This window comes from Blennius ocellaris (assembly GCF_963422515.1).
Source record: "Blennius ocellaris genome assembly, chromosome: 4".
Taxonomy (NCBI): domain Eukaryota; kingdom Metazoa; phylum Chordata; class Actinopteri; order Blenniiformes; family Blenniidae; genus Blennius; species Blennius ocellaris.
The window spans coordinates 24265313-24286897 of NC_137653.1; the positions used below are offsets into that span (position 1 = coordinate 24265313).

The 21585-nt window shown below is 42.0% G+C and overlaps 1 protein-coding gene across 1 annotated transcript in view; it reads left to right on the forward strand.

Annotated features, from left to right (window-relative positions):
- Window positions 1-21585, forward strand: part of cntn4 (contactin 4) — a gene marked incomplete at its 5' end in the record, with an annotated part of 194915 nt that overhangs the window by 159824 nt on the left and 13506 nt on the right. The window contains one exon of the mRNA XM_080494891.1: window positions 9900-10027. Within this exon, the coding sequence (XP_080351017.1) occupies window positions 9900-10027 (128 nt within the window). The remainder of the gene's footprint in view (window positions 1-9899; window positions 10028-21585) is intronic.

Consider the following 21585-nt stretch of genomic DNA (forward strand, 5'->3'; position numbering starts at 1 on the left):
AATAGACGGTGAAGCTGCGTCTGCGTGACACTGTACCTCGTCCTGTGCTGGAGATGCCTGATTTATGCAGCTGACAAGGCCGTTTCTCTCGACCGCGGCACACACTGCGGGGAACCTGAGCACAGACCACCTTTCAATTTATCACACGCCTCCTTCCTCCTTCCTCCTTCCTCCTCTTTCCCTTCCACAAAGGCGGTCTGGGAGCATAGATCAAACACCTGAAGTTCGGTCCCGCCCCCTTTGTCCGGGCTCAGAGGATACAGCGACCTCGCCTCGTCCCCTCCCCCATCCTCGCCCCGCGGCGCCGTTAGCAACGCCACACGTTCTGATACAATTATGATTAGAAACGTGGCCCCGCAGGTAGGTCGAGGCCTTATCTGAGAGCTTAGCACGGCCAGCTAACACTATATCACACACTCCCCCTCCAGTACTTCTTTTCTTCTCAACCAACTGCTTTTCAGAAGCTAATGTGGAGCTGAAGTGTGTGTGTATGTGTGTGCGTGCGTGCGTGCGCACACGTGCAGAGGCAGGAATCTTTGTGTACCTGAGGCCATAGCTGGGACTAATTATTTGGTGAAACCACCGTAAGCTCGCACCGATCTGTCTTCCTGTGCTCTCACGGCTGACTAATCCCACTGATAGAATCTTAACCCCTATTTTCACAAGCATAGTTTTTTATTTACCCTGTTAATTAACTAGAGTGGCGGGGGGGGGTTTGCCCCCCAGTCATGCCGCTAATCATCCGAGACACCCCGTCAAGCATTCAACACCGGTCTCGTTTGGAAGGATCTGATTTTAAGAAAGATTTATCAACAGCACAATGCGGTTTAGTGCTGAACTGTTTATATGACAAATGAAAATGCATCCTTTTTGCGTTTTTCTTCTTGTTTGAAAACAATGTCTGATTACAGAGCAATGGCAGGACATGATGTCATTTTCACGGAGGGCCATGAGCTAGCACTATTGTTGAAACCACACATGCGCACAGAGAACAACATGCTATAAACATTAACAATGAGAGTACATGGACATTCTTATGGACAGATGACTAAGTTGGATTGCTATTACTGTGACTTTCAACTTAAAACTACCAAATCAGGAGAATCTGGACTGGGAGTCACGACACTCTGGAGGCAAACATTCTTCTTACTGTCCATCTACTGAGCATGTGCAGGAGAACTGTTTACTACAACTGAGGTGCGCACGTCGCTGAGTCGGAGTCCAAGCGATTTTGAAAAGTTTTGTTTGTAGTGACTCTGACCACCATTGTCATGTAAACGAACCTCCAGAATTCTATGAAGGTTTTGTGCTTTCATTTGAAATCATTGTTGTATAAAGGGGGCCTAAAAGCCTAAAACTGTTCGTTTCCCCCCATTTTCTGTCTCATTCATTCATTACTTGCATCGTTTCCCATTCCTCTTTTCAAACTGATAAAAGAAACATCAAAACAAGGCTTTCAAGTGGCTTTTTTGTTTTGTTTTTTTATTGATTGCGAGCTAGCTTGCAAAAAGCGTCTAAAGGAAATCACAAAAAATTGCCTTTTTTCCTTTCCCTCGCCATTTCTACTTCACCGTGCCCCACGGCGACTCCTCTGTGACTGATGTTATTTGTCTCTTTCATCTTGTCACAGAGTGAGGAGAAGAAGGAGGAGGAGGTGAGGGGGACAGGGGGTCCTCTTGAGGGTTGATCTGGCCTAAAACACACACCTGTGTTTATTTAGAATTGCACAAGTGCGTCAGGGCCTCTCGGTGTGTTCAAAATGATCACCGCCTTTTCGGAGAATTACAGCCGTGCCCATTAAACCCGTGTGAGGCTGGGATGAAAGCAGGAGCCCTTCTGGTTTGGTCTCACCTGTGAATTATTGATACCTGTCCCCTCCTCATCCTCCTCGTCCTCCTCTTCTTCTTCTTGATGCATCTTCTCAGGATGGAGGTGGAAAAGATCTTCTCTGGTGACTCTGTGACTGTAAAATGTGTTGCGCTATAAATATAAAAAAAATGTAAACGGGACATTTGTATGGACAGACGACCAAGTTGGATTGTTATTACAGTGACTGTCAACTACAAAACCACCAAGTGCCAGGAGAATATGGGCTGGGAGTCATGACACTCTGAGTTTGACCTCATCCTTTTCCATCTCAAGCTAATGTGACGGTTTTTAGAGATGGAGGTATTTAGTCTCAGTGTCAAGGTTTGAAAAATGAATAGTACTTTAAAGTATTTGAAAGTAAGTAATTAAAAATCACTGCCATGGTCAGAGGTACGGTAAGTTCATATTGTGAATGAGACATTCAGAGAGTTAGAGAGAGGGAGATTGGTGGAAATAGAGAGGGATGGAGTGATAGGTAGAGATATTAGAGAGAGGCAAAACATTGAGAGAGAGGAGGGCAAAGAGAAGTAGATAGAGAGAGACAGATGTAGAGAGGTAGAGAGGGAGATGGGGCAGAAAGAGAAGAGAGTGGGAGCCAAAAGGTGAGACAGCGGGGGTAGGGGGAGATATACCAAAATAAAATGTTTAAACAAGGAAATGTGTGACCTTGTAGGAGTCATCACTGTCAAACCTTCTTTGAAGGTGATGACTCCGTCAAAGAAAGTTTGCTATATGGCCATGTAATTGAAATACTTGATATAGAAATAGATTTAAAGACAATGGACATTAATGAAATACCTTGTGGCGATGATATGAAACACTATTGCCAGAATTTTTGGTCAAATGACAAACGCCTTGTTTCCGGCGATGATCCAGAGTGGTCAGAGTTTAGCTACGGTATCAGTAGCTTGAACCTATCGCTGATATTTATGGAAGGTTTGCTTTGATTTTCTTGCTCTGATCACGAAGGTGGGATCTATTTGTGGCAGCTGAGAATACGATGATGGGCATGTGGTGCAGACAGGAGCTAAAACGTGCTAATCATAACCCTGCCGTCTCCTCCTGCTGTGCCTCAGTTGACTTCTCACTGTACCTGACCTCCCCTGCTCCTCTATTAGCTTCAAGCTGATGTGACAAACACTTCCAAAGACAGCCGGTCGGCTCGTTTTATTTCTGGGACATAAAAGTGGCTCCACTGTCTTTGTGTGAAGCCACAGGAAAGAGGCGGGGGGGAAGGGGGGGGGGGGGGGGGGGGGGGGGGGGTGTGTGTGTGTGTGTGTGTGTGTGTGTGTGTGTGTGTGTTCATTCCACGACTCACATGACAGCTCTGTTGTCCCAGAGGAAAAGATGATAGTAGAAGTACACAGGGCATTGGTGCACAGACGCGGTACTCAGGGATGTTGAGGTGTCACTGCATGCTTCGATTTCTTACAATTGAATGAGGTCGAGGCTCATTCGGGGTAAAATAGTAGGTTTAAACTCACAAGTGTCTTACGACACTTGATTCCGATTTTGATTCTCGTGAATTGATGTGGTGGTAACTTGCCGTCGTGCTCTTACCCGAGTCATCACAGCAGCGTCACAAAAACAGGGATGGCCGGCAACACGTCGTAATTAACACATTGCAGTTGTTTTAATTGTGCTTACTCCGCTGCCACTGTCAGGCAGGTCCGAGGGCCTGCGGTGCCATTTAATGGGCCATTTTCTTCCTAATTTATCAGCCTGCAGGTCTGATGTCATTAACAGCGTGCCTTCCCACGCCGCGACATGCCCTCGCGTAACTGATGGTCGTAGCTGGCTTCCTCCGCGTTCAGCACTTTCTCCTCTCGTGCTGATATGAAGTGAGAAGTCTGCACTCAGCAGCACCATGTGGCTTCACTTTCACTTCCACTAACTGTCTGTGCACTTTCTTATCACTTTCACTGCTTGGGAGGGGGAAAAAAAAAAAAACACACAAAAAAAAAACCCAGGAGATGCAGCGGGGGAGAACGTCAAAGCGCACCATGGTGGATCTGTCACATTTCACAAGCGCATGCACTCAAATGCGACCCGGAGAACGCTCCGCCCGGGTAGTAACAATGAAAGCGGATGAACTGTCTCTGTGCCGTTTGTGCTGTTTGTCACGTCTGCTGCGGCTTTTAAATCCCCCTCAGTTTGAGCTCTGCCGCAATCCATGAGCACCGCTCACTGTCAAAAAATTGGTTTGGATACATTTGTAGCCAGGCCCGCCCCTCCCTACACGCAGAACACGCGCTGTGCGTAGGGCCCCGCGATCCATGGGGGGCCCCATTTTGCACAAGTGAATTGAATTTCCCTCGGGATCAATAAAGTATCATCATACTCTGTAAATGCGCAAAGGATGCGCGTGCATTTTGCCGAGAGGCGAGTCAGCCTGAGGCAGGAGAGAGAGAGAGAAGAGAGAGAGAGAGAGAGAGAGAGAGAGAGAGAGAGAGAGAGAGAGAGAGAGAGAGAGAGAGAGAGAGAGAGACGAAAGCGCGAAGCATCACCATCTGACCAATCAGCGGTCAGATGGGCCGGCAGGCAGTTGTTTACAGGTAGAGAGAGAGAGAGAGAGAGAGAGAGAGAGAGAGAGATGGCTTCCAAACGTCAATACAATAATAATAGTACTAATAATTATTATTATTATTATTATGTTATTGGAAGGGGGCCCCCAAAATAAAATCCTGCTTAGGGCCCCCACTTGGCCAGGGGCGGCCCTGTTTGTAGCTCAGTTCCATTGCTAATTGATTATGCAAGAAGACAAGACCTTTTTCCTATTTTTTTTCACTTCCTATTTCACAGGAAGTACTCATCGGCCTGCAACAAAAGTCTGAGAAAGTCGTGCTTTTTTTCGGGCTGAATTAGTCAAATGTTGATATTTTGATTGAACCTGCCGCGACACCATCTTTGATATCCCAGAAACCCATGCGGCCGGTTTCTGAAGATGATGTCAGTTAACAAAACAAAAACACAGTTTTGGCTACAAATCTCCGTTTTTATGTAAACATATCGACTTTGTTGTGATGGATTAAGGCAACTGCAGGTTGGAAATGAGTGGTAATGGTCTTGTTTTCCTTTATTGGTTTATTCTCTGTGCAGAAGTGATACATTTTATGGGAAGTATATTTTTTATGTATTTATTTTTTTCTGGTGGAGTAGTTTTAATATGTAAGCTAAACGTGATTAAATCCAAATAAATAAAACTCTCAGAGGAAGATAGTTTCACACAGCCTGGTTATACTCATTCACTTTCACTGACGACTTGCTGCTTTACCTGTATGTTTCATATGTGGAGAGAAACAACTATGAGTTATATTAAAAACTAAATAAAATAGCTAAACATTGCTTAAAGAGTGGCTTAAAGAGGCAAAGTGGCTAAAATGGCCAAACTCTTTATCCATCGTATAGTCCAGTTGTCACTTTCGCTAATTACTTTTAAAAATCGACACTTTCAGTTTAACTATCCAAACTATCCAAAACCACAAAACTATTAAGACATTTCATATGATTTGGTAGAAGTGGATCTCGGTAAGGATCCACTTTTAAGAAAATTGGAAATGTGTTGGTTTTTTTTCTCTACACACAAAACAATGAATACCAGTGTTTTTAAACCATGTGAAGGACTTCAGACAAGACCTTTTACAAGTAAAGAAAAAAGTGAACAATTGCCTGTGTTTGCAGCAGGGTTAGTACAAAACCAGGGACAGAAGAGTTTTACCGGCCCTGAAAGTGTAAAAACAGTTCTTTTTTTTTTTTTTTTTTATGATTTTTATTACATTGTTTGAATAAAACCACTGTTCCTACATTTTTCACTTGGAGTTGCATAATTTTACTAGCGATTATAATGGAAAACTGAGCCCCGGAACTGGCCAACCGAGGACTAAAATCTAATGAAATTTACATGCCCCTGAACACCTCATGCAGGTAGTAGAGTATAAACTACAGCTGCTGCAATAAACACATCTTAACAAAATTTTACTTCCTTAGCGCCAAATGCAACACAGGCTTTTCAGGACACTTTTACAGAGAAAAACACAACGATTCCACATAAGCAAGTATAAATGAAAGGAAAAACACCCTTTTGACAAGAAGAAACCTGCAGAACCAGGATCAGAGGGGGAGATTTTCTGCTGTTCAAGTTGTTGTTAGGAGAGAAGAGGAGACAAAAGAAGAGGACAGACGCATGGATTATTGAGAGGTAATTAAACCCTGGTTCAGAGGGTGTGCAGTACTACATTATGTAATAATGATGGACCATTTAATAATGTAATACATTTTCAACTCATGTTATAATACAGCATATTGTAACAATCTGCCACATTTTAGAATACATTTCGTGAACGCATTTTGTAATGAGCTTTGCAGCATTCTGTAATAACTTGTTACATATTGCAACAGTTATTACAAACTGTGGGTTAAATGATTAAATCCACTCAGTGGCACTGACACTCTGGTTTCATTGCTTTGATAAAAAACAAATGGCTACTGGAAACGCCGGTTGGCTTGTAATTTAAAAAAATCTACCAGCCACCATGGAAGGTGACCTAAAAAGTTCAACCTGATTTAGAGCCCTACATTCGACCATTGCTATGTTGGCAGGACATGAGCATAATCCTCATTTTTTATCATTATTAAACAGAGAACCATGTATTATTAGATAATGCAACAAATTATTACATTTTCTTAAATTATTTTGTAATAACTGTTGCAAAGGTTATTACAAAATGCGACAAAGTTTATCAGATAATGTATTCAAGAATGTTTTGTACAAAATGTGGCAGAATATTCCAAAAAATGCCGTTATTACATTTTGAGTTGAAAATGTATTATATCATTACATCTTGCACCATTATTACATAATGCAGCACTACATGGTGACAAAAGCAAAAAGCTACAAACAGATTATGACGACAAAGTCATAAATCCGCTCGCTGCAGGTGTGGTCTGGGTAGAATCCTCAGACCACAAACCCCTACCGACGTCCCGTAAACGCATCTTGTAAGACAAAGTTGAAAGAACCTCCTATAAATGCTGGTTACCTAATGCTGTAACACCTTAGCTAATAGAAGCATATCATGGCCTTGGCATGTACAATGGAATAGCATTACATAACCACAAGAGAAAGCAAAAAACCCACATGAGGCACCTCACATAGGAAGGTTGAGACCTCACGAAGCATTATAGAGGAGAACACACAATATGACAATTCAACAATTCCACAAGCAACAATTGAGATTAAACTATTTTTTTTTACAAAAATAAGGTTCCAACAGAAAGTGGGCTCAGCAGCCATCTGCCGTCTGCCTTAAGTGATTTTTATGGAACTAAAATTGCAAATTTCAGCTCAATATTTTGATTCTTGGCCCAAACCTTGACTTCCTCAGCTCAGTATCAATACGCCCATACTGCAGTTTTCAGACAACTGACAGCTGCCTTTAATGGAAGTTTTATTATTTTCTTTACTAGACAGCAGGAAAGCAAAGTTGTGTCCACTGATCAATGTATATGTTAGAATTTTGTTGGTTTTTTTCCTTTTTTGTTTTACTGTTGAAGGAAACAGAGAACATGCACACTTCCCACCAATCTGGACTCAAACCCACAACCTTCTTTCTATGAGCTCATAAGCTTAAAGCAGCTGATGGAAACCCAACAACTGAAACAAAATGCTGAAATTGTATATTTGTAAAACCAAAATTAGGCACTTAACTTACAGCATGTCCTTGAACCCTATAATACTTATTTGAGATGCAAAAAAATATCAAACTTAACAAAGTGGCAAAATTACATGGTCAATAAACTAAAATAATTGGCTTACCGTAGCTGGTGAGAAAATGTTCCACTTAACTTGGCTAATGAGGCTATGATATGAAGTTTAAATGCTAAATTTCTAGCATTGCACAATCACAGCAATTAGCTTGTGGTAGCTAATGAACCAAACTGCAAAGCTTTGTGATCATAAAACCAAAACACTTGGATTAACATCGCAAATAACAAGGGAAATCTCAGCCAAAATGCTACATTTATATAGTTGTAAAAGCTGAAAAGATTTGAACGCAACTGATGAAAACCTAAAGATGGAATATACAATACTGGCTTTGATCCGCCGTACAATAAAAATACTAAGACGTTTACGACTGAACCGAAATGTTAAATATGTCGTGCTGTACAACCTGAACAAGGAGCTCAACGGAGCAGATGAGATCCTATAAGGTGAACTAAAGCATTCAATTCATGAGGTTATGATAATAAGTGGGAACTTGGTGGTTTTATAGTAGAGAGCCACCCTGAATAACAATCCAACTTGGTCGTCTGTTCATACGAATGGATGTCATTTTCCGAACATTGCAGTGAATATAAATGTTTTCTGAAACGCAAATGCAAAAACCATGCATTTTTACGTGAATTGTTGTCGTGTAAACTGGGCCCGAAACTCTTAAACGAGACCAGAGCACTTAAAGGTAAAGCAAAGTTCCACCAGAAACACATGACCAGTTCTTGTGATTTGATCTGTGATTGCCCTCATCTTCAGGCCGTGTACGGACCAGCAGAGGACTCTGGTTTTCTGTGACTTCTTCGCCTGGTGTGGTTGATGAACAGAAAACTTTAAGCAGCCTCACATCATTTTTTTTTTTTCCTCTGGCTCACAATCAGGCGTTTTACATTTCCAGTTTGCAGAATCAGCAGAGCATTCCAGATCATTAGAATTCAGCCAGCTTTGATGAGGCGCTGCACCCTTGATTTCCCACAGTACTTTACTTTCAAGGGCACAATTTCCATTTTTTGCTTGTTATTTAGAAAATGTCAACTTTTGTTAAGGCCTCTTCGACCTTTCTTGGTCATTGTATAAAGGGCATGGAGCCACTGTTGTCCCACATATCTTAAAGTCACACGCAGACTTAATCAGCCCTGAAAATATGCTCCAATTTGCCATCGTTGTCATCCGTGAAGGAGCATAAGTTAATTAGAGGCACTGAGAAACTCTCTGGAGTAGTCACTTATCGCCGTGGTCCCCAACTTAGCGTTCGGGTTCACCTCAGTAGGAGGCCTGAGGCTTTGTCTGGTCGTCCAAATTAGAGATCTCTCTGTCAAAGAAAATCAGAAGGCACTTTGTAGAATCTTGAGCAGGTGGTGAGAGTGGGTGTGTCCACCAGTGTTTGGCTTCACTGTAATGTTTTGACAGATCATATATCATCAGACATAATTCCTTCGAGGCGATCTGGAGACACGACAAAGGAAATGCATTGGGATTTACTGACTCGTCGCGGTACGTCACCCCAAGCTACATAGTGAGAAGTGTAAAATAAACTCACTCACCACTTCATTAGATACGCCTGGATAGTAGCAGGTTTTGCCTTCAAATCAAGGTGCAAGAAACCTTCCTTAAAGATTTAAGTCTGTATTAACAAGTGTCCCAATGGAGTACCAATTATGAGTTAATAGACAGGATGAATCCATGCTTTCATAGTGTTCACACCAAACTCTCTGTGTGGCAGCAGAAATGGAGAATGGAGATTCATCAGCCCTTCAAGGTATTGCCGATCTTCTATTGTCCAGTTTTAGTGGTCCCGTGTGAACTGGAGCCTCAGTTTCCTGTCCTTACCCGACAACCGTGACACACCAGGGTCTTCATCAGCTGCAACCTTCATCTTGTTGGAAAAGCCCACAGTTCTCTTCAACACATCTTGTTTGAAACCAGTGGTTCTTTGAGTTCCTGTTGTCTTTCAATGATCTCCAACCAGTTTGTCTAATCTCCTGTGACTTGATTCAAAGTGTTTATTTTTTTCCCAGAGGACTGAAGCCCACTGTATAGTTTCTTTAGGTTTTCTTTACCATTCTATTCAAACCCTGGAGGTGGTTGTGTGTAAATGCAAAGAGAACCACCACACTCACTTAAATCGCCTTTCTTCACCAGTCTCGTACTCATTGTCACCATGTCTGCGGTACATGCAAATAGTTGAAGAGGTGTACCCAATAAAAAAAACAGTCGCACTAACAGTGACATGACTATCCTTTTCTTTCTATAACCACAGGGTGGCCATTCTGGAGAACGGTAATCTGCGGATCTGGAATGCGACCAAGTCGGACGCGGGCCTCTACACCTGTGTGGCCAGGAACCAGTTCGGTGTGGCGAGCAGCACAGGAAGCATCACAATTAAAGGTATTTCCTGTTTCCTCTTCCCATTTCATCACTGTCTCCTTTTTTTTCTCTTTTTTTTTAAGCTCAGTCAGCAGGTGCTCAGACTCGTAAAGCCCTGAACACATTTATTTCAATCAATTTTTTTTTCTGTGTGCTCTTGACTGCATGCAGAGCTGTTTGATATGTCATTCTCCTGCGTGAAAAGCTAACCTGAAGGGTTTGATTCCATAAATATAAATGACCGGTTCTGAAGCATCCTCTGTCTGGGTCACACAGACCCCTCGGTGTTGTCATTAATAGACAGAAACGCCACGGTTACAGTGCGTGTTTGCGGAGATGTTGAAAGCAGCTCAGGTCGCAGCCTCGACGCTTCCTGTACAAGTCAACGTCCTGGTGTTGTTGGATCATCTAGGCTGGGGATTGCATTCCTGCTCCGGTGCTGTGACTTATTATCCTTCATTAAAAATGAATGCGAGCTGGGTACAGAGTGCGCCGCATGGGCTGACTTTATGCTGCACACGCTTGCAGTACCTCCGTCCTGTTTCCACGGGGGGATAGTCTTCACACCTCCTCGTCTTCCTCTGGGACTCGCTGACATATTCAGTGAACTATACCCTCGCTGCGACCCCCTTTTTTCTTCCACAGGGGCTGTCTGGTTCATTTGTGTTATTGTGATTTGTTCTGCCGTGACCTTTCCTGTCAAGCTTTGAGAGATGTATAGAATTATCGATCCGTAGTGCATCGGCCTCGGGGAGCAAAGTTCAGGCCTCGTATTTCAAAAGCTCTTACCAGAGATTTACATGTAAAGTGAAAGTCCAGGTCCAGAAAAGAGGCAATAATGTGCAACTCATTTAAACACAACTCACAATAGTTCAGACTGCAACATGTCAAGTGTTGGCGCAGGGACATTTGATTGAATTTAACATTATGTACATTTTACATTGGATTGGAAGCTGGATTAGTTAAAAAAAATTATAAATATGAATTCCAACAATGTTCCACTGAGATGCATCTGGTTCTACATTTCAACTTACAGTAGAATTACAGTTCTAGTCATTTGAGTTATTTGTTTCAGTTGTTTTATCCATTTTTGTCTTTTCGCCAAGTCTTTTTAGCAGTTTTATTTGACATGTGAGCTCTTGTATCCTTTATAGCTATGTCAGCATTTTTTGACATTTGCCATGTTTTTGTTGTTTTATCCGTTTTAGGCCTATTTGAGCTCCTTTAGTAGTTTCACCTGAATCAACCATTTGACCTCTTTTAGCTATTTTACATGTTTTTAAATATAAAATGGTCAAAACACTCTAAAAAACAAACAAAACAAAAAACATGGCTTTGACAATTTTTTAATGATTTAAATGAAGAAATTTAAGTTATTTTACCTGTTCCATTTTTTTCCAGGTGTTTTTGCTCTGAAAGCTTTTTTGTTGTTATTTTAGGCATGTTTTAAGCATGTGGGCTCCTTTAGCCATTTGAGCAATTTGTTAATGTTGCCATTGTTGTTATTGCCCATCGTGGTGCACATGGGCAATTACCTTTTCCCCAGTTTACATGGAGACCAAGTATGAGCGTTTTCACAAAGTTGATTTCTTTTACAAAACTGTTTTCATAAACTTTTTGTTTTCAGTGGCTCTAAGCTTCCTTGTCGTGACAGCAGAGCCCAAAAATGCAACAAAAGTTTTCCGTTTTCACATAAAATCGTTGTCTAAATGGGGCCTCAGACGTCTTTACCAACTAAAGCTAAAATGTTATGAACACTGCCACTTTACTTGTGTTGTCATTATTCCTGACTAGTTTGTATTCTCCTGCATGTTGTTAGGCTCATCGACACAGCACAGGATCTCAGCTACTCTATGAGCAAAGTCTTTTCTGCTCTTGATATCTGTAGAACAGCTGTAACCAGATAAACCACTGACCGTGCAGCATTCTGACTGAACATTGCAGCCAAGAACCGATCAGTGTAACCTGCAGCCCTTTCACATTTTCTCCACTATTAACTGGAATGTCACAAGTCACATTTCCAGTACAGATTCAAGGGGGAGAGTGAGTTGTCTTGCATCATTAGCGTCAGAAGCTGCAGTGATGACACCTGGAGTCATAGAGTAATAATATGTTTCAGCAGCAGGGAACAGATCGGCATCCTGAGGCTTATATAAAAAAGTTGTGACAGAAGCACCTTAAACTTTTTTTTTTTTTTCTCTGGGTTTCGGGTTGTATATTTTAACAGATTACAGGAGTTTTTCCTCATCAAATATTTTACACAGGCGCCATTGAATTCCTCCAGTTATACTACAAGCAGCATATTCTAAGATGTTAAAGCGAAGCCTGTGGGCAAGATCGTGCCCCGCAAATTCACTCACACCTTTCATTCCACAGCTGGGAGAGAAAATACGCTTCAGTGTAACCACGCCGATCACTATAAAACCTTTCACCTGTCTGGGAATGAATTGCATGAGTGGAAAGGGAGAGAGAGAAAGACAGGTGGAGAGAGAGAGAGAGAGAATCTAATAAAGCTGTGCCAGAATCTTTCCAATACCTTAGTCTGTATGATTGAGAAATGCTGTGTGTTTTCATCACTCTCTGAAGAGAAATCTCACCTTCATAAAGCGTAGGAGACTCTACTGCTTCTCCTCGCTTCTTCTTGTGTTTAGTTTGTGATATCTGCTCGAAGGTTCACACCATTTAATCGTCTCTCTTCTACAAGTTAGCAATCTGTTAAATCCTTTGAAATGCAATGTCAACACAAGTCTCTTCTCTTATTTTCCCAGTAACTAGAGGAGCCACGACTTTCTCACACCAGCGGCGTAGTGTTGGATTGAATACTTAAAAAAGAAAATAACATTGATTAATGCCAATGTGAGTAACAGCAAAAGGAATATCCTACACTCTATCTATACCATAATTCCCTTTTCACCAGAAAACACATCACATAATGGAATTTTAAATAACTCTGGACTGGCTATGTCTCCTGTAAATCACTATTAAGGCATGTTTCCTTTTTCTGCTGAATTATAAAAGACAGATTTCATATATAATGAATGCTGGAAGCAGTTGGGGACATGGGAAGAGCTGTGAGTGCACCTTTCTGCTAATTTATGCTGATGCCTCGCATTGAAGTCTCTATAAATAAAATCTTGCACAAATGAAGGCGGGAAATTAACAACATAAAATATGTTTGTGCTTGTGTGCACGCATGTGATAATTGATGTGAAATGTGAAGCAGATATAAGACAGAAAGCCAATACTCCCGTCATATTGTCACTTTTGTCCCACAATTGAGATGATAATGGCTGCCACGAGGGACGCACGATATGTCTTTTTAAAAGGATGAGTACCAGTATGAGTACTATGATACGTGAAGGCTGCATCGCCGCAAACCACCTCCACAAGCGTTACAATCCACCGCATGTACAGGTCAGAGTGTACTGTAGACTGTACACCAAGGGGCTGAGCTCGTGTGCTGATACACGCTGCAGCTCACTATTAATGAGAGTATTAGTTATACTTTAATCATGATTAGCACAGTGTGTGATCCCCGGAAGTCTTTAGCATGTAGCACAGAGCTACGTGTTGAGCAGTTAAACGAATGAGTGACATCGAGCTAATTCTGCTGGTCCAAATGTCTCTGGTGATCAAGTTGCTTTTTGACTAACTATGTTTCTCCTCCTTTTGATATTTTAGTTGAATATAATTTCCTGTCCGTCTTACTCTTGTCATTCTCATTAATATTAAAGGACCTCCAAACTGCGGACGTCACTTATGCTCTCTTGCGTACCGGTGGGTGACGTTGCTGCCGCATGATGTCACGTAGTACTCGCAGGGTCTTTCCACAAGTACTTTCAGTATTGGATCCGATACTGATAACAGTATTGGTGAATTCCTAGTAGTCATGCTCTCCCAATCAGTGATTTCGGGGGGGGGGGGGGGGGTCTTGCTCACTGCAGCTTCAAGTTGATGGCCCTCTCTGTGATTTTCCAATCAAGCTCCAAGGGAACACGCCGCCGCATGTCTTCCCAGCATAAGCGGGCAGCTCTGTTATCCACTTATTATTCCAGTTGAAAGGAAACGCAGGCTTCATTTGACTCCCTCGCTCCCTCATTTCCTTTCCATCATCGTATGTTAAAGTTGTTTTCTGCTGCCTGATGTACAAATGTTCCCACATATGATCCTTTGCCTCTCTGCCACAATCGATACTGTCTTGTGAGATGGGATGGGGTAATTTACATGCGCTACTTCTCTGCAAATTGGAAAACCTGTTTAGCAAAGGGTTCTGTGTGTGTGTGTGTGTGTTGGGGGGGGGGGGCATTGAAATTTACATGGTGGGATCAGCTCTTATGGGAGATGACAGTAGTTTAAACAAATTGACTTTGGTGACGCCAGTGGAGAAAAGTACCCGTCTGAAATCATCGGGGGACCACCTCAAGCCACCTCGCAAGCGGCGCAGGAGCAGTTCCACCAGATGAGGACTGTTAATGCCCCCATTATTCCAATGCTGGGGGGATATTAGTAGATTAATTGCTCTTGATTGTAGACGTGCTCCCTGAATTATGATTACGCTGAAGTTGGACCATCGCAATTAGGCAATTATTACAGATGGCCAGCAGGTGCCAAAATGTCACGTTGGCTTCTGAAGAAAATTGACTTTGATTAATTCTGGACAGCACAATAATGCCAGGAATCTTGTGTTTCCAAAACCCGAACACTAACCCTATGTATTTGACACTGTTTATGAAGGCTTTCCTGATGCTGATAATAGTATAATTCATCTGTCAAAAACTGAACTCGATCCAACTTGTACTTGACGTGAACTAACAAAGCAGCTGATTAGTGAAGTACAACATCGGACATGCAAATATATTTCAACATAAACAATGAAAATAAATCAGGTTTTCTTTTGGGTACCAGGCTCATTCGGAGTACTGGAAATCCTTGTCTTTCCACCAGAACCAACGCCACACATTTCAGGTCTTTACCCACTTGACTGTCCACTACATAGATCATACGCAGCTATTTTATTTTCTGACACACGCACCACATGAAATAGAACCAGTCAGGAAGTCTCCACACAAAAAGCATCAGGAATCTGATCATTTTAAAATAAATCGTCTCATGTTGACTTCAGATTGTGCTTCACTTCACCGGTCAACTGTTACTTCATACCAGCTCGCAACAGGCATGAAGCAGAAAAACACAAATATCAAATAAATACTACCAAAAATGACAGAGTTTCACCTGGAGAGGTTAAATTTGCCAATCTGGTCCAGTTGTATCAGCTTTCACACTGACACACACACACACACACACACACACACACACACACACACACACACACACACACACACACACACACACACACACACACACACACACACACACACACACACACACACACACACACACACACTCACACACCGAGTTGTTCACAATAGAAATTGAATGTGTATCGCCTCATATGACCAGCTGTATATGAGATGCTTGAGTTTACCATTTCCATTGATGACATTTGCCATGATACAGAAATTAATAGATAATCACTATGTCTATCTGAACCATAGTTTGAATCTCTTTCCAAATTGTCTTCCCTATCCGTTTCTCTCCTTTCCACAAACCCCAACCAGAAGAGCCTGGAATCTACCTCTGATTGTGGTTCTACAGGTTTCTTCCTGTTGTATTTGACGCTACAGAAATTGAATTGAATTGAATTGTTGGCTTTGTACCTCATCTCCCTAGCCTGACTCTTTGTTCTTGTCCACAACATTGTTGTTATGCAACACATTTGATTTACATTGTGCTTATAGAAAGCCTTTTTTTAATATTTGACAGTATGGTTACAATTTACTGTCTGGCATTGAAACGCATGGGAAAACAATGAAAGTTCAAGTCATACAGTTAGAAAATGCATAGCATCATCTGTTGGTAACCACTTTGTCGCCATGTAAGCAGAATGGCTTGAGACGATGACTCGTCAAATTTAAAGCTTTGTTCTGCTTCTGAATAACGTGAGATAATGAAAAACCCATAAACCTCTGACCCTCTGTCCCGGAGCTGAGGAGCCACTTCCCTTCATGCTTCGGATATCACACCGTTCTACCACACTTGATGCAAACGAATGGATCATTAAGTTCAGTTGAAACTTGACAATGAATCATTGATTTTAAGGGCGATGGTGCAAAGAAACTCAAACATACAGTGTGGCTCCATAGTACAGCATAGACGTTTACATGACTGCTTATATCAAGATCAAATACACTGAGGAAGATTCGAGAAGAAATGCAAAGACAAAACGAAGGTTCATGATGTGGCTATTAGATAAATTGATTCGAGAAATAGATGACAATCCTGGACCCCCTTCCCCCCCGAGTCTAGACAGTGGCGGCTGAGGAGCCTCCCTGATCGGTGGTGACGGGGTTATAGGCCGAGTGCACATCCGCGACTGAGAAAGACAGATTGACAGAATTACAATGGTATTTAAAGAGCAGGCAACAGAGGACTGATGGGTTCAGGAAAGCCACGGGCAGAAAGATCGTCGGACAAAAGGAGTCACGACTAAACTGTGGATCGGGCGTGATGAAGTGAGGGAGAACATTTGCATATATTCACCTTTGGATGAATACGGAAGTGAGGTTAATGAACAGATCTTACTTAATGAACACAGAGATGCTTTGTAACAAGAGTCTTTGGTACAGGATACTTAGTGGCTGCATGTATAATGTGGGGTTTAAAAGTTCATCTGAATTCCACTATAGTCATCCCACTAATTTGAATGAGAAGGAAGCTCACTTGAGAATAGTTGAGTGTTTTTTAAAAGGAGAAACAATTTAATACATGCACTGGCTTGAACGTTATTTTCTGTTTTCTTGACAGGATAAAAATGTGTGGTATATACAGAGATTGGTTCAGCAGAAAGTCTCCTCTCTTTATGTTCTGCAGGTTTCATCACATTGAAAGGATTTGGGTTTTTTTTCCCCACTGTGGCCTTGACTTGCTGCCATGGTATTGTTGATTTTATTTTCTCTGTAAAAGTGCCTTGAAATAACTGTTGTATCTGGTGCGAGTGAATTATAATTGAAAGTTCTTGATTGTGGGAAAAAAAACATTTCTTTGAATCAAGACCATTGAAAAACAATTGAGAAAGCATAATTAATTAGTCTTTCTTTTGAAAACCGACACAGTATTTTCAATCAAGACCTACTTTCTCATTTTGCAATGGTTCATTAATTGCCGGTATAGTCAGGGTTTTACTTGACATCTATGTAGGAACATATAGAATGTTGCTTTAGTTGAATTGCGTTCACTTTGTCGTTCTAACTACATATGTAAAGACTGTTTTTTTATTTTTTATGAGAGCACCGGATGGCGGGAGGCGTGGCCGGCCTGACAGAATCTGACAGATCTGTCAGGCCGCTCACCTGATAAAGACCGACACGTCATCACACGTCAGATGACGCTCTGAGGAAGGCTGCAGGTGAAGCCGAAACCTGTCAGCCAGGTGAAAAAAAAGTTTTCCTGAATTCTACCTGTCGTTAAAAAAGAGTCTTTACATAGAATGTGGGTTTTGTCTGATCCAACAGGCTGGTTCAACACCCAATACAAATAGAGGAAGAGTCAGCCAAGGCGCTCCATGTTTTTCTGGTAATGTTGCCAGAACCAACATGACGCCACCAATCATTGAAACTCTTCCCTTTATATGGCTGGACCTGCTGCTGCTGTTGAGCTAAGATCTTTATTTTCTATTTCAGAAACAATGCAGTCCTCCCAAACCACTTCATCTCTGTATCTCTTTAACACAGGGTGGTAATAGCCTCCCACTCTGGATAAATCTAATTTAGAGAGGACTTTTTTTTCCTGAAGACATTCATGGATCCCAGAATGGTGCTCATACTGTTATTGTGGCACCATCCTAATATTGACATGCAAGGCTTTCAGTACACAATGGTGTTTAATTTAATATTGCCATTTATGCTCCTTCGAGGATTGCCATTGCTTTGTTTCTGATGATCCTCCCGCATAAAGGGAATTTGCCTTATTTGTATTATTTTTATAACATTTTAATGACAGATTTACATATTTTTCCCTGTAGGAATGATAATAAGTAATTTATATATATAAAGCTATTCTGATTCACCTTGAAAGGAATCTGGCAAAACTTCAGACATAAAGTCTCTGTGCCAAACCAACCCGTAAGAGGCTCCAATCTGGCCAAACCGCCAAATGATAAAAATTGATTTGAACATTGATTTTTTTTAACAGATTTCTTGAGAGTAACGGCCACAGCACAACACTGAGAGCCGAGCTGAGATATGATATGATGATGCTGTTACGAAAGCTCGCAAACTAGCATTAGCCTGTATAAGCCATGCTGTCAGGGTGAGTTTGTAAAAACGCCCGTAATGCAACAGCGACAGGAGAAGTTTTTGACACATTTTACTGCATTTTGCAGCAGGAGGATTCATTCTAATTGGGTTTATGCTGAGATTGTACACATTTTTGGAAGTAATTCTTTGTTTTTGTGAAAAATATAGGCATTTCCATCATGTATCCTCTGCACCAAAACAAAGAAAAGTTCCAATTCAAAAGTTACTAATGCACTGCCTTTCTACTCTGGCCCACTCAAGATGGAATTGGGCCGTATGTGGCCCCAAAACTAAAATGTGTTTGACACAACTTATGACCAAAATTCTGTCTCGCTTAGATAAAACACCGCTTTCACTGGATATTCACACCTAGAGGCATTTTACAGCCACCACTCAACATCAAGTGCTTCCTTTTCTGGACTGTCTGAGGAAACCTGGAGAAAACCCATGTACGCTCAGGGAGAACATGCTAAATCCACACAGAAAGGCCCCCAAGCCGAAACCTTCTTGCTGTGAGACTGGCCTGTTCGCCACTGCACAACTGGTCAAAGAAATGATCCTTATTTACCCCACAGAGTGGCTGGCCTGGCAGAAAAATATTATTTGTGCTACAAAAAAGATTTTCTCACATCAAACGGAGCAAAGAGAGAGAAAAAAAATGGCACTTTTTGGCTGTCGGAGGCATACGACAGAAGATAAATCATGTGACTGATTCACACTTGGCTCGCTTTCACACCTGAGGGAGGAATGGACCTAAAAAAAAAAAAAAAAATCATCTCAATTAAAGACCGGCCTCCTGCAGTCGCTCCTCGGAGAGAGCCTGGTCGCACGCCGTTGAATGGCAGCAACCATGTGAAATAAATGTGACGTGCGATTCCTGACAGCCATATAGAAAAATAATGAGCAGCCATCTGTCAGTTATCACCAGCAGGTTATCACAGATGTGCTACTGCTCGACATACGAGTACAGTAGTGAAAGGGGCTTGTTCATGGCGATGTCGACACGGCTTCCCTCGCTGTTCAGGTTTGTCCTTGACAAACCTTTGATATGCCCTTGAGGCGTCAGAGGAATGGGAGCGTCAGAGGAGTTTTCAATGTGCTGATAAAAGCTTTGTTGATTTGAAAGCGAAGGAGGGAGGGACCACATGGTAATGGAATGTTTTCTTTTTAAAAGGGTCATCGCGTTTTTTTGTTCCTAAACGACCCGACGGATCTCAGTGCCGACTGAAGAGCTTCGTCTCCAAGGAGACACGTAATGCTTAAGTGATTTATCCTGAAATTCAAGCCTTGAACCTTGGCCTGCTGTGCACTGTCAGATATTTTTCGAACCTTTTAAGGGAAAGCTTTTGACCCACCGGTATAAGACCGTATCCTTTCCCGAGTCTTTGTCTGTCTTGACGCCTCTGGATCATTTGAAGGACGAGGAGGGTGTGAGGCTTTGCTCAAGTAAATTTGTTTTTGAAATCCCTCACATCCCGTGTTCTCGACTCCTCCATGCCTTCCTTGATGCATTATTCAAACTCACATCACTCACCTTGGGGAAGAAGGGGAGGGATACTATATAGTGTCTATAGACACTCGCTGAAAGAGAGGCCACACTTATGCATTCCAGCTTTCGACCATTAAAGCAAGAGGAGGGTTTATTCATAATGTTCGCGGGCAGGCTGGTGGAACTGGCCATGTGAGGCACGTCAGCACGCCTCCGAGAGAAACTGGCAGTCATTTGGTAACCGTTAGCTCGTTCTACTTCGCAGGAAGCCATATGTTACTGTAACACAGCTTCTCTGAGTGTTTGGCTGCAGTAGGTGTCTGGGGTCCTTCAATTCCATCGCGTTCTCTGCTTTTCAATGGCTTTCTATTGCCCTGCTGCTCTATTTCCTTTCTTTTTTTAATGCACTGCTCTTATTCCTCTCTTTACATTCAAAAAACACTTGACACAAATACACTTCTGCCCTGGCGAGAAAAACTGACTGAAAAAACTTGGCTAAAGGTTTATCAATACTATTAGAAAACATGAGCGAGGAGGAGGGAGTCAGCTTGTAGAGCCACTAGAGGGTGCTGTTGGTTGCTTTTGTAATGGAACCACACACACACACACACACACACACACACACACACACACACACACACACACACACACACACACACACACACACACACAGTCACTTGCCCATAGAGAACAATAGACTATAAACATTAATCATGTACACAGCCATTCATACAGAAAAACAATGACGTTAGATTGTTATTACAGTATTACGGTGATGAATTAAACTACAATAACTACAATAACTATTAAATCATCAAGTCCCAGGAGAACATAGACTGGGGGTCATGACACTCTTATTGTCCGTCTACTGAACATGAGCAGAAGAAGTGTTTACGAGACGATGGAGCATTGTTCCCTCAAAAAGGAACAAAAGTTTTGCATTTTAACTTTAAAACATTGTCATGTAAACAGGGCCTTAGTCTTTAATCTATTGTACAATAAACTCTATACATCATGCATGTCGATTTTGCGATAACTATAAATTTGCAATACATTGTGGTGCCATAATAAATACCCTGTTAGGAATAGATATGTGTAATTCAGTATAATTGTGTATAATCAAGTCCTATTAAAAATTTCAATCAATCATAAAGAACAAAGACAACATTTTAAGTTAGGTATGGATTAAGAGTATACAGTACAGTTAAACAGCAGGTACTGTCAGACTCCACTGTGTTGGGTCATTAATGTGGCCGCCCGTCTCGTCTGGGACTGACCCCGCGAAGTGAGCGGCTCACTGTCCTGCTGTTTACAGTTCCGGTAGGTAACAAGCCGCTATACAAGATAGGAATCAATCAAATTACGCTCCGTTGCCCAGTGTGTGGTTGTGTAACCAACCTCAGTTGTCTGTATAATCTGTCACGAATGATGGCAGAGAAGGGTAATAAGGAGAGCATGTTCCCACCGTCATTGTCACAGCGGCTCTCTGGGGTTGGGATGTGGGGGGTGGGGGTGAGGGGTTAGAGAGCAGGCAGCGCTCTCCTTAAGGGAGACGGCAGATGCTTCGGAGCTGCTGGAGAAATGTCCAAGGAATAAATGTTTACAGTAGGTTTCCACGGATCCAGATGTACATTCACTGCACGATAAGTGCTCCTATCCTCTGCCCTCCCCGTTGCTTCAAAACAAGTGCAAAAACAGCCCTCACACCTTTTTTTTTTTTTTTTTTTTTTTTTAGA